This window comes from Parus major, chromosome 1, assembly GCF_001522545.3.
Source record: "Parus major isolate Abel chromosome 1, Parus_major1.1, whole genome shotgun sequence".
NCBI classification, from domain to species: Eukaryota; Metazoa; Chordata; class Aves; order Passeriformes; family Paridae; genus Parus; species Parus major.
Genome location: NC_031768.1, coordinates 103,855,792 through 103,869,690, shown reverse-complemented (window position 1 = coordinate 103,869,690; position 13,899 = coordinate 103,855,792). Strand labels below are relative to the sequence as shown.

The 13,899-nt window shown below is 38.3% G+C and overlaps 1 protein-coding gene and 1 long non-coding RNA gene across 9 annotated transcripts in view; both read right to left on the bottom strand.

The window, feature by feature from the left end:
- ROBO2 (roundabout guidance receptor 2) overlaps positions 1-11,368 on the bottom strand; it is an 867,116-nt gene extending 855,748 nt beyond the window's left edge. For 4 of the 8 annotated variants that reach the window (XM_015636755.3, XM_033518494.1, XM_015636762.3 and 1 more), the window contains exon 1: positions 10,729-11,368. In XM_015636755.3, the coding sequence (XP_015492241.1) occupies positions 10,729-10,852 (124 nt within the window). In that variant the 5' untranslated portion in view covers positions 10,853-11,368. The remainder of the gene's footprint in view (positions 1-10,728) is intronic. The other 4 variants (XM_033518487.1, XM_033518492.1, XM_015636780.3 and 1 more) reach the window with 2 other exon arrangements.
- LOC117245230 lies at positions 7,150-9,193 on the bottom strand. The gene is made up of 2 exons (XR_004499685.1): positions 8,983-9,193; positions 7,150-7,876 (listed from the first exon to the last, which is right to left on the bottom strand). It is a non-coding gene; the product is annotated as an uncharacterized LOC117245230 (long non-coding RNA).
- Positions 11,369-13,899: the final 2,531 nt, after the last annotated feature.

The following is a 13,899-nucleotide window of genomic DNA, read 5'->3' as shown; positions in this document are numbered from 1 at the left end:
GATCTTGCTGCTGCACATTTAATGCTGTTACAAAAGCCTGTGTCTACAGGGTGTTTGAAAACTAACAGGATAATTTACGGAAGGATGACAAGTGGCTTATTAGCAGTTGTGTTGTCTGGTGCATATCCCATCCTGTAGAGCAAGCAGCAAAAAAAGATCACTCTTCAAGCTGGTCTTCAGTCTATGCTCAACTTACATGTACAGGGGAATAAAGGAATAAATCAGGGATCTTCAAAGAAAGGCTTTTGATTCCAGCCATTGTTTATACCACAATGCAAAACTGGAACTCAACATAACTTGATACAAGTGCACGTGCCCACATAAAAAATAATACACAAATAATCAAATAAAGTAACCCCAAGTCACATCTGTGGAAGACAGTGGTCACAGAAAGCCAGTAAGGAATTCTTCAAATCATTTTCCTTTCAGAATGCATAACAAAATTTCCCCCTGTGGTGACTGTCTATAGGTATTGTGGTGATCGATGAATCACACAGCTCATCTGGTGATCTTTCCCAATGCACAAAGACAACGTTAGTGCCATTAAACATATCAGTCACTGCTGAATTTCTGCTGAGGAGATTATGAACAGATACATTCAGAGCTAGCAACAGCCCTTGCCATGAATCAAAAGTGTGTACTGCTAAACTGATTTAGGGCCTCAAACTACATTATCTGTGAAATGAAATTACCATGTTCTTTGTTTGGAAAAGGAATTGAAAAGACCAATATAGATCAAGTAAATTTACATGCATAATACATTACATTATCCTGTGTTCTCAACACATCTCACTTTCTCTACATGAGGTGCACTTTTTGAGAGCACATGCAAGCTTTTGTGACATAGTTTTTGTTTAAATTAGGCTTTAAGCAAGTTTATGAAGCAGCTATAAATCTCAGAGAATTTATAAAAGACAACACATCTTCTGCAATTTGAATGGTACAAAAACTCTTACCAATTACTATGATCCTTTCAGATTAAAGAGCAATAATATACTTTCAAAGTATATTTTTTTCAAAGTATTTCAAAAATATACCAGATTTTCCCAAGAATATAAATTAAGCAAAAGCATATTATCAGGAACAAAAATGTATCAATATGTTCCTCATGATCTGTTGTGCTGTCTCTAATTCTCTCTATAGGAATAATTCAAGGTAGCATTCCTTATTAATAGTTTTTCTATTTAAATACAGTAAAAAAGCTATTAAAACGGATTTAAATAAATTAATAATCCCCTGATAAATAGCCTCTGTAGATAACCATGTGTAAAATGTCTTCTAAAAATTAGAAAACAATTGACAAGCAGAAGAAACTATGCACTGAATGTGAAGATCAAAGGAGCTGAGAAACAACCTAACCAATGCACATATAAAACTGCCAGTCACTGGTGGCCAGGAGATGTAATGCAGAATGAGCTCCTAAGACAGCTCAAAGAGTGAAATTCTGTTAATGTTGGACTTTAAAATATATCCTTTGTGGGGCTGCTGTAGAAAGAGTGAAGTGAAACCATGTTAAACAGAGAATTTACCCTCTTTATGGTAATAGAGCCAAGGTGTTAACAAATTAATTAGGAAAAAAAAGAAAGAGTAAAAAGGAAGTATAAACAGTAGATGTTTCTCCTAAACACTGAGAGATTGAAATTAAGCTTTATGCCATTATTGTCCAAGAGGCTTTTTCCTCAGAGTACCAAAAACTGAGACTTTGCCCTGATATGTGGCAGAGTGTTTCTGTCTCCACATACTGCACCAGGAGGTTCCACCAGTCACTTCAGAGAAATCCCTTCACAGCCCTATTGCAATTCCATTCTTAAACTCCCTCAGTAGTCCTGGTCTTTAAAATACATTATTCCTCAAAATAATATTCAACAGCATGAAGGAATTGACTAAACAAGGCTGATTTCTTCAGTTCTCTTCCCATGTCCCTTCTGCTTATCTTCAACACTCAAAAGCAGAAGATTGCAACTTTAAAAATAAAAATGGAAATAAAAATTCAGCAAAGCATAGAGTCATTCTTCTTTATTTTTTCCCACAGTGACTACCAAGAGATAGAACATTCCCAGATTTCAAGACTGTCACATTTTTAAAGCAGAAGCCAAAAAGTCCAGCAGTGAGAAAAAAAATCAAAATTGCAAAGTTGAAAAATTACTTTTGTCCAGATTTTTAATGAGCTTTTTATCCTTCACCATGCTCTATACCCTCCAACTATTTTAAGTATGCATTTATTCTTTTTGTTATTAAACATGTATTAATAACCTAAATTTTATTGAAATTTATACATAAATTGAAATTTATTGAATTAAGAGATTCTTGACACCGAAGCAAGAGTAATTCATTAAAACATGTTCTCTCTTACTGCACAAACCTCTCTCAAGTCCATGGATAATCAGAAAGATAACAAATAGCCCAGCCAGACCCATTGCAGAATAATGGATAACAAATACAGACTGTAGACAAATTCTCAAGCTTTACACCACAATCACCAGGGGTATGAAATCACCATAACTAGTGGGAACTGCATCAGTGTCACAATTCTTCCTCAGTCTTCATCAGCCCCAGGACTTTTCCACACTCTCATCTTCAGATCAGTTCCTCCCCAGCTGATTTGGTCTGTTTGTAGACAAGGACTAACAGAGCTGTCATGATTGATTATCAAATAGATCATACCCAACTAAGACTCAAAACAGATTCTCCTCTCATTTGAAGCGGCATAATTCTAGAAATTTCAGTGGAATTACTCCTGCCTGTAAGGAAGATGTTGAGCACATTCCAGATCCCCCAGACACACCTGATATACAGAACAACACTAAGTTTTTCTCAAGCAAGTGCAAGAAAAGGAAACAATCTTATATTTGCCGAAGACACTTAACCAGGGGCACCCTCAAGGGCTATTTTCTGTGTAATATGCTAATATTTTAAGCCAGAAGTAGCAGATTTGGTATCTCAACTGCTTTCCAGAGAAATGCTGAATGTAGTGAGTGAAAAACCCTGCCTCTTGCCTGGAGATAAAAGAAATTAAGAACACCATCTCTGGTTTCTCAAAGTAAGCACTAATTACACTAAAACAATGATAATGGAATTCAGAATTCCAATATAGCAGTAAGACTTAAAAATATAACTAAAGAATGCTTTAGCTATGTACAACCTAAGGCTTTATATTGTTTTTATTTGGGTGTGTCTGCCACTGGTTTTCAGTCATCCAGTCCTGCAGCAGCTTTCTCTAAGATTTCTAAGGAACCTTCACCTTCATGGGAGAAGAAAGCTAGTGACATGTTCAAATAACATGAAAATTGTCTCACAGATTTCCTATAATTAAACAGAGTAAAATACTTCAATATCTCTCAAACATTCTTTCTATAATTTTCAGTAAAAGTTTGTGGGTTGTTTTCTTTCTCATTTTTATTTTCCTATATCAAACTTTACATAGATTTCCTGTTCTTCTCCCAGTAAGATTCTAACCAGTGGGTAAACTATTTGCTCTTTTACTCCTATTTACAGAGCTAAGGATCCCTTTTTTCCTATTTTTCTACTGTCAGTACAATGAACCTCCAAACTAGGTTAAACTATCAAGCCAGAGGCACTAATCTCAGGCAGTGTGGTAAATCTGTGACTTTTCTCTCTAAACTTTCCAAAATCCCCCAGTGCACTTTAAATGGAACATACATAGTCCAGCAGGTAGAAAGTTAATTGTTAACTAAAGCAATGTGTGGTGTTAACAAGAACACTTATCCAACCTTTCCATGGGAGAGACAGTAAAGAATTTTCAGCTCATTTGCTCCACCACAGACCTGTCCATGCTTGGAACCACGGCAGGAATTTCCCTGGTGATGTCTTCTTCTCACAAATTACATGAGTGTGGAAACCACAGGGTTGTGCCTAAGGCTGAAGGGAAACAGGGAGGTTGTGAGGGGTGTTGGTGTTCAGAAGATGTAGGAGTCCAGAGTAAAGAGGAGAGTTACACTTAGGCATATCAAAACTGATTTTTGTGAGGGCTCAGAGTCCTTGACACTGGGAGCCTCTACTGAGTGATCAGCATCTCTGGAAACAAAACTGGATTTTGTCTCTCTCTTGTTTTTTCCATTATTTTAAGTTTGCTCATGCAAGGAAACACAGTAATGGAAAAACACTGGTTTTAAGGGAAAACCCTAGAAATTTTTCATTTTTTTTACTTCACTTCTCTGTGTAATACAGTTCTGCAACCACAAAGTTGTTTTACTATTTTGCTGACGAGACTGATGCAGTTTCAAACCTAGTAGGATGAAAACAGTGCTAGATGAGAGCTAACATGACACAATTCAGCTAAGAACAATATATTAGGATTCAAATATAAATGACTGAAAAAGTGATTTCTTTTGAAGACACTGTCTTTATGGAACAGAAACTCTAAAGCAAGAGCTTTTACATTGTTGGTGGTTCAAGCAACATTTACCAAAACTAACTAACTAAACTAACTAATCTGTAAAAGCACCATACAATCCTGCCCCCCCCGTAAGTACTAATGTACTTAGTACATTAAAAACTTAGTAGAGTTTTTAATGTACTAAGGAAAGAAGTTTTCACAAGATTATGTAGTAATGGCTCTTGAAAGAAGTAATGCACTCTGAGTATTCCTTAGATCATGCTTTGAAGTAAAAAATCAATAGTGTTTAACTGATGAACAACATTTTCTTTGAAAATTTGTAGAAAGGGAAAGCCAAAATAACATTTTCTCAGCCATTCTGGGTATGTGTTTAAGCCTGTTCATGAGTTTGAAAGTGCACATCTGATCTGTGCTCTTTCAGCACCTAAAGGCAATGTACACGCGTTCATTTTATTTGTGGACAAAAGTAAAGAGAGCATTCTTGTGCTTGCTGGTTTTCTAATGTCAGTGATGCTTTATGGTTGTTCCAAAGTCTGTTCAACTAAAAAAAAAAAAAATGCAAATAACCAAAGGAGAGGAACCTGTATGCATGGTGGATGAAGTGTTATTTAAATATTCCTTCTGGTTTATAACTGTTTGATCAACATACTTTTTAATATGATAGCAAACATTTCAAGCAATACTCCAAGCACAGGATGTGGACATAGGATTCAAAGGAAGGTGCCACCTTATTAACTTTTTTTTTCCTGGATAGTCTGGAGCTGCAGAGTGAAGTCATGAGTTGACTTGAGCTACCCTAAATCAAACCACAATCACAATCTCTTCCCTTGTGGCCATAGCCTCCTTCTATACCAAGCTCCCCTGGGACCTGAGAGGGATCACATCAGATAATGAATGCCATCAGCCAAATGGATGCCATCCTCTCTCATCTGGCCAATTCCTATCTGCATCAGCTCCCCAGGCAGAGGTGCCAGCAGATGTGCAGGGGCACTGGCACCAGTGGAGGAGCTGGGGGGAAATCCAGCAGACAGGACTCTTGGAAGTTGAAGGAGAAGGAAAACCTGGCTCAGGCCAACTCCATCTGCTAAAGGATGGCAACCCCTTGTCAGTGGTGGCTGGGAGATTGTTCCTTATGTTTTATTCACTGCTGTTTAGTTTTGTGACAGCACTGGTCTGCTCTCAAGTATATGTTACATTTCTCCCACATTGTTCCCCTTGTGACTGGAAAAGTCATATCATTTTCCCTCCCTTGCAGATGAGAAGAAAACTCTCACAAGCTCAGTTTTCCATTGATCCCATCTCCATTGCCTCTGTCTGTATGAGACTAAATGCAGGTTGCCAAACTTCTATGAAGTATTTCAAATGTCTTCAAAAAGATGAAAAATAGATAAATTTATATTCCATTTATTCCAACAAAATATGTACAAGAAGCTTCATGCATCTCCAGAGGCCTTTTGAATACAGATTTTACTCCAAAGAAAGTGGTGTAAAAGAAGGTTCAAAAAACTTGTTTGTTATCATGGGATAGAGGTTAAATCTGGACTTTAAAGAAAATAGAAGACTAAATAAAATCCAGTTAATTTCACAGTCACTCTGTATCCAGATAAATACTCTTTTTCTTTTCAAGAACATTCAAAGCAAAACTATTAGAACATCCTTTGGTACATCAAATCACATACTGTGTGTAGTCATATGCTTTATATACTTGCAGTCAAGCTAAAACTGCAGATCCACACTTGCAGTACTCAGTTTCTAAAATTAGACTTCTAGATCCTTAGCTATGCACAAGCCACCTCCTCAAATATATTGAGCTTCCTCTGAAGTTAAAAAAATTGTGAATTTCTTACTACTCAAAATCAGGTTGCTTCTGTGAAACATAGGGAAATACATTTAAGACCCTGAGTCTGAAACTTCTGGTCAGCATTTCATAAGCTTTTCCAGTGGAAAAGAGCATGCCAGCATATTTAATCTCTCATTATTTAAGAAATAGTGTTAGTAATACAGCATGATAAGATATTAAAAAATAATTCATGCAGTTTATCCTTGAAATTACATAAAATAAATTACTTAAATTAGATAACTGGCAAACTATATAAAGTGTTATGCTTAAAATCACATAAAGTAAACAGTGAATCATCCCAGCACAGCTGGCTGTGCTCTACAAGTGCTGCAAATCAACCACCACATCCAAAGCTCCACATCCAACCAGACCCCTCATGCCTCACAATCACTCTCACTGAAATCCAGGCCACCTGGATCCATGCAAATGCCTGCTATCTACTTTCATTTATTTCCCATTTAAAGTGGTGTTGGTGTGCTACATGCACCCCAAGTAATGCATGTGCTGATCGGTCTGTAGGGAGACTGAACCTGAGGCACACAGCTTTGTACCACCCTCACCACTCATACCTTGCCAGAGACACTTGAGATTTCTAACACTGGTACCTTTTGCCATAAAAATGATTAAACTGCAGTAGAGCTGAAATTGGAACTGAAATATAAGGCTGGATCACTTGCATAATAAACTTTGATTAAGTCATTAAAGAGATTATTGCTTCACTTCCCTGTAGACGGTAAGGACAGGCACCACCCTCATATCGTTCTGTGGGGTCATGCCCTGTGGTTGCATTTTATTTTTATTTCTACAATTTGATCATAAGCAAATTAAGTCACTCTGAGTTCTGAAAATGCAAATTTTTACAGTGAAGCACAAAGGAGCTGTGAACAAACAAGGCTTTGGGGAGAAGGCGTTCTTTAACTGGAATTTCCCAGCCCTAGGTCTGGTCCTTTCCCTCTGAAGTATTTTCATCTCCAACTCCTCTCCCCAGTCCTGAAGGTCTTTTCCTTCTCTCGGGAGGTGTTGCCAGCACTGCTGACAGATAACTCTCATGCCAGGGCTCCCTGGGGTGTGCACAGAGGCTCTCTGTGCCCCTCCTGAGGCTCAGCTCACCCCAAGGACCATCCCAGAGTGGCTCAGGGTGCCAGCCCTCAGCTGGGGTGGGTGCTGGCCTGCCACAAGGACCAGATCCTGTTACAGAGAGCACCATGCAAAGAGCCAGACTCCTCAAAGCTGCTGGATGGGCACAGTTTCACCCCCAGTCAGTGCAATGCATGAGGTGTTTCCAGGATGAGTAAGGAGTTTATGTCCTCCAGGAGCAATCAAACTCATCCTCTCTCTGAACTTTTCTTTCACACAGTCTTCCACAGAGTTAGAAGCAAAAGGGCAGATTACTTCTCCTAGATGCCACAGGACAGACAAAAATCATATCCACATGTATTTTGCTGGGTACACTCAAACTTTTCCCCCTCAACCCCTACATATGATCAAGATGTATGACAAAGGGAAACACTGTTGAAGAAATTCAACAGAAGTATTCAGGAGGGGATAGGCATCAGCAACATCTCAAATCTGCTTTCTGATTTAAGATAAACTCAATACTTCATCTTCTTTTCCTCTTCCTAGTTTCTTGGTCTCATTAGCAATCCTTCTTAAACTTGTACCATGGTGTGTTATTTCAGCTTAAAGAGAAAAAGAAATTCCAGTTGATTTGTACTTCCAGGTTCTGCTTTTAGACTCCAGTTTATCTTGATCATTAGTTTATAAATCCCAGTTTAACACATGTTTAGACACTGCATTCCAATGAATCATTCTGAAGGGTTTTCTGGAATGCAGACTTAAAAACAGCTAGAAATGAAAATGGGATCTTTATTTTTCTCTGGACCCACATAACAGGACTCATTTGACTCTCTGACATCTAACTTTGCAACTAAATCAGGAGCAGTTTTCTACCAGAATTCCACTCTTTTAGTTGCATGGGGGTAACCATTTTTCTTGCTTTTAGTGAATTCCAAGGACAAAAATGCAGGTGAGATGAGCTGGTTCTGTCATAAATGCAGAATTATACAGCAAGGCCATAGAAAATGTCTTCTCAGAGCTTGTAACTTCAGCAATGAAATTTTTTTATTAATTGTACCAGAAAATTTTCCAGATTCATTAACTTCTACTGATCATGATCAGACCTACACAGACACCAACACTTTCCAAAGATGCCTATACTTTACAGAACTTTTGAAACAAAATGTGTTATGGAAGAACTAGAGGATGGTATAAATCAGCTGTTGCTATCCACCATGCAACTCACTTCAGCATAGACAATACTGTGAGTCATCCAGTGCATTTCCAGCTGCACATATCCAGCTTCACCTCACCCTTCCCCTCTGAACAACAGAGCTGGAAGTTGGTATGCAGCTCTCTGGCTGTCTGGAATCTTTTCAAAATAAAAATAAGAGGAAAAAAAATAAAAATAATAATAATAATAAAAAAATCTCAGTTGCTGTTTTTGGGTGGGCTTCCCAGTGAGCTGCAGTGGAGAAGTTTGCACGCTGACCTCTCACCAAGTGACACCATGAATTCCATGTGCACACCAACAAAAAGCACTCACATTACTGAGATATAAGCAAAAGCTGATCCGTGATGGTTAATGGAACGGGGAGGTGCACACATTCTGTTTTGGAGGTCAGAAACACTCAGACTACATGATATTACAGCAATTGTGCTCTGACAGATCCTGAACTCGGAGCTTTCCCCAGAAAGCAGCACCCTCCTCAAGCCACACAGTACTCACAGTAATATCACGTATGAAACAAACCACTGGACAGCAGGCATGCCGAGGTTTTTGCTGATTCAGAGCTCCAAGCAAACATGACAAATTGCTTCTTAGCCTCCTTGAAACAGGTATCTTCCTTATGCTTTGTTTCAGCTGCAAAAAACACTTCTTAGAACAGCAAAAGCCCATATTAAGATATTTTCTGCAGTCAGGTCCACAGTTTATTTTCTACCCATGATAAAAATTCAGCTCTTTGCTTCTGCCTGAGAGTAGGTAAGAGACCAAAGCAATCCAGCCCTCATTTACCAGATTTAATTGAAAACGGGAGAAGGGAAAAAAGTTAACAGCATTTCTTAAATCCCAGGAACTTGACAGTGACATATATTCCTAAGTCACATACCTCTGAGAAGAGGTCATGCTGCCCAGAGTAAATAACAGCTTGTAATTTGCAATGAGGATACCCAGCAGCAGCACTGTGAGATACATGTGATAATGTGATTTACGGGACCAGGAAATAATTTTCAGATATATGTGCTGCATTAACAATCCAGGTTAAGCCTGTGCTGCAACTTTTCCCTTGAAGGTACAGTAGGTGGAAGATTAAATGCAACAAAAGGAAATGTTGAGGGGGGAGGGAGGAGTCTCCTGCTGAGATGTTGTGATAAATTATTAAAACTTCTTTTTAATGTTGATGCTACTCTTTAACCTCAGATCACAATACTGACAGCAGAGAAAAACTGGAAGTGCTATTAAAGCTGTGATAAACACACCATGCTGTGGCAACACTTGTAAGGGGAAAAAAAAAAAGTAAAAAAAAATCCTGGGGGTGCCTCCAATCAGCAATATCAAGAAACAAGCAGGGAAAAAATATCAAACTATCTACAATCCACAGTCCCTCAGTCCAAATATTTATGAGATACCATTTATGCTCACTGAGCTATATTAGATTATGAGACCTCAATAACCCATGTTTTCCATAAACAAATGTCATGCAAGGAAGCAAAACAAAGTGAACTTTATGAAAAGGCACATTTAGAGAACTGCTCACAGCACACACAGGGTAAATCTTCTCTGCAGTTTTTAACAGAAGAGGAAAATGGATTGCTGCCTTCAAAAATCATAAGTGTTTTCTCAACATAGCATTTTTTTCGATAAAGTTAATGCAATTTATCTTTATTAACACATCAACACTGACATAGCCAGTCAGCCAATTAGTGCTGCTGGCAGTGCATTTCACAACATCCATGTACTCTAAAAAAAATGTCTGTCTAGTCATTTTTACCACATATACTAACAATTCTGCACTCAAAATAGGCTTCTTGCTTTCCTTCTCTCTTTTTCTCCAACACTGTAGCCCCCTATGACAGGGGTAACATCACTTCCAATAAATCCATAAGAGTCCCAGAGGCTCCATACTGAAAAGAACAATCTGAATTCTCACAACCCAAAAAAAAAAAAATCTCTAAATTTCTAAATGGCATGCATTTATTTGTATCAAGGCCCTAAACATTATTCTGCTAATGGTACAATGCAAAGCAAAATTCCTGCAAGGAATACATACCTTACACAGAGTCAGCCAAGCAAACTAACAAGAAAACAAATTAAACTCCATGCTCCCTTTTTAGCATCCTACTGCAAACCCACACAGCAACCTGAAATCTGAGTCACTCAAAATAGCACAGGTATTCTCCTGAGATTACTTTTAATACAGCTTTTTAGTACCTTACCCAAACATCCATTACAAAACTTTTCCTTTCCACTTACCCCCCTTCCAGTGTTTGCCTTTGGTCCTGCTAAGCTTGCTCAGGGTTGGTCCAGAGAAGAGCAACATCAAAATGAAAAGAAGTTCAAGCATAGTGATTTTCCCCCGTTTCAATGATAACAACATTTCCACAAGTTATTTTAAAAATATAAAAAAGAAAAAAAAAAAATTAAATCTCACATCTTCTCCCCCACTTTGTGTTTACTTAGGGAAGAGTGATTAATCATTGAAAAATTAGAGCAATTGCTCCTCTCAGACGTTGAAGTAATATTTCAATGATGTAGCCCTGAGGAAAGCCACATTTCTCACTGATCCGATTTCTCCCACACAACATGCAGCCAGCACCGCTGCTACTACAGCAGCTATAAAATAATTTCTGCTCCTCACTTGGGTTTCTGTGGGAATATACTCCTCAGCTTGCAGCGTGAGCTTGATTGAAAATGATAAATACAGTAATGCTTGTGTCCAGCAGAAAAGAGAAAAGATGTCAGGATTGTGAAAAAAGATGAGAAGCAGTTGTACTGACAGCTTTAAGCCTGACTGTCTGATCCTAATAGCTGTGCAACCAACCAAATTGCTCTTTTAAGAGTAATAAGGCTTCAGTGAAAGCTGGTGTCACTGCCACTTGGGTAGGTAGTGCAGGGCTTGAAAATCACCAAGGAACCTGCTGGAGATAACGACTGCCACGGTCCCAGCTCCGAACGCAGAGGGCTGAGCAGAATACAGTATGCACAGGGAGCATTTAATCTCTATTGTGTGCAGGAGATTTCCTGCTTTGCACTGTGCCACTGCTCAGGACTCTTCACTGCATTTTCTTAAGGCTCTACTTCATATTTTAAACGAAAATGCAAGCTTCAACACACTAATTACTTGCAGCATTTCTGAATTATTGCATGGGAAGAACCCTGAGTGCTTTTTTTTTTTTTGGTAGCTAACAGGAAGAACAAATCTTTAGCAGTAGCAGCAATCTTTCCACTGCACAGAGCAGCTATGCATTTTATATTTTCATACTGCTTATCCTTTGGATCTCCAAAATCCAGGGGGCAGGAGTACAGAGTGGAAAAGGAAGGAAAGAGAAAGGGCACATTCAATAGTGCACATATTCTCAAAATAATAAATTGCAGTCAATTTTTCCTTTAATAGGTGCTACTGCCACAGAAATAATAGAGTTACTACCTACATCTCCAAATGTTTGTATTTAAGATACAAACTGACTCTACTGGATCAGCAAACACAAGACTTTCTGTGCAAAATTTTGGATTTTCATAACAGGTACTCTGAGAAAGATCCCTGACATTCAGACTGCCCAAACAGTCTTGAGATGCCCAGTGCTTGCTTAAGTGTGCCCAAAAGCTTGAATTCATCCACAGTCTGGCATTTTGTTGTTTCCATATAAGCGTGCAGTACTCAAATCAATGAGCCACAAAACTTGTGCTGTAGATTTATACAAACAAAAAAAATCAAAAAAAAAAATCAATGTCTTTAGAATGACAAAGCAAGGATGGTCACAAATTCCCTGAAGTTATCACATTTTCAACCACAGACATGATGCCCTTTTCAGTGCAACATTAAAAAGATGGCATTAATAAATATAAAGCCCTGCTTATTCATCTGATTAAAGAACAATATTTTGACTGATGGAGACAATCATGAACATCATGGTGTTCAGAGATTATTTTTTTTTTTAAACAAACAGCATGTAATATCACAAACAAGGAAATATTGGGATTTCACCACGACCATATCAATGATGAAAGATCTTTTAAGTTCTACAATATATTTATGGACTTGTTAGGGGATGCAACATTTGCATTTAGAAAACAAACACATGCTGATGTACAGTTCTTTATCCCTCTGTGCATTAATTTTTAAAAGTTATAAGACAGACTACCAGATGCTGAGTCTGATGCATCAAGGATGATGTTTATGGCTCTTAGTTGCCAAAAAATTAGGTCAGTATCTGTCACATAGAGTCAACTAAACTGTGGCTTCTGTTAAATTTCTCCATCAAGCCATTCTTAACCACCAGTCTCATTGCTAATATTCAAAACACCATTTCTTCTATTTCTCTCCTAAATGAGGCAGGCAGACACTCATGTTTGTTTTGATTGCTAGCACCATGTGTTGAAGAACCAAAAAAAACCTGGGACTTCACAGAGGTTTCATGATTTTTACACCTGGACAATAAGAAAAACTTAAACTAAACAACCCCCAGCCCCACCCTCCTCAGGTACCATAAGTAAATCCATTAACTTCAAAGTTTTGGATCAGATAGCAAATACCTTTGATGTCCAAGACATGTGACAACATCAGTCACACCTCAGAACTTTTGACAGATTTTTGTCTGAAGCCTTATGTCTCTCTTACCTCCCACATCCTTTCTTCAGTCTTCATCTTGCTTTCAAATCTTATGATCCCCTGAGAGTTTATCACACTATCCTGTTCCTACCCCTACCCATGAGTAATTCAGCTATGGGGAAAATTGTTCTTAATGGTGACAGGCATCCTTAAAAGTACCCCTTTGTTCCCTATACTGCAAAAGAATTCAACCCAGCCTGGATACCTTGTATGCTCAGCATTAAGGAAACCAGTGGCTTTAGGAAGGTATGATGAGTTCCTGTCAGCTTTCTGCCATCTCTGACACGAGCCTCCAGCAGCTCAGCAGGATCAGGTACTGCCTGAGCAGCTCAGGGGATACAGAAGGAGAAGGGCAGGACCACCAAGGAGCATAAGGAAAACCACCACAGCTGCTGGTCATGGCTGTTCTTGGTTCAGTCTAATGCCTGAAGTGCCCAGACTTCCACTCTGATGATGGTTTTCTGCATTAATTTTCAAAAGGTAATTTTTGGAATCCATTTAGGATTATATTAGGAGTGGGCAGGCAGACCTTCAAGGAAACACAGAAAAAGTGTTATCCCTTCTTATGAAATTTACTGGGGTTTTTTAACATCCTCATTTCCAGGTTCATAAGAATTTCAATTTTCCAGAGTTGAAATGCCTCCATAGGAAAGACATGGTTTTAAAAAAGATTATACAAACTTCTAGGATGGAACATCAGAAAGACAAATAAAAGGAACCCAACTATTCTTTTTATTTTAAGTATCATTATTTTTAAGTCAACATAGTGTTTTAGAAATGTGAAAGGACTAATTTGTAATTCTATTTCATGTTTT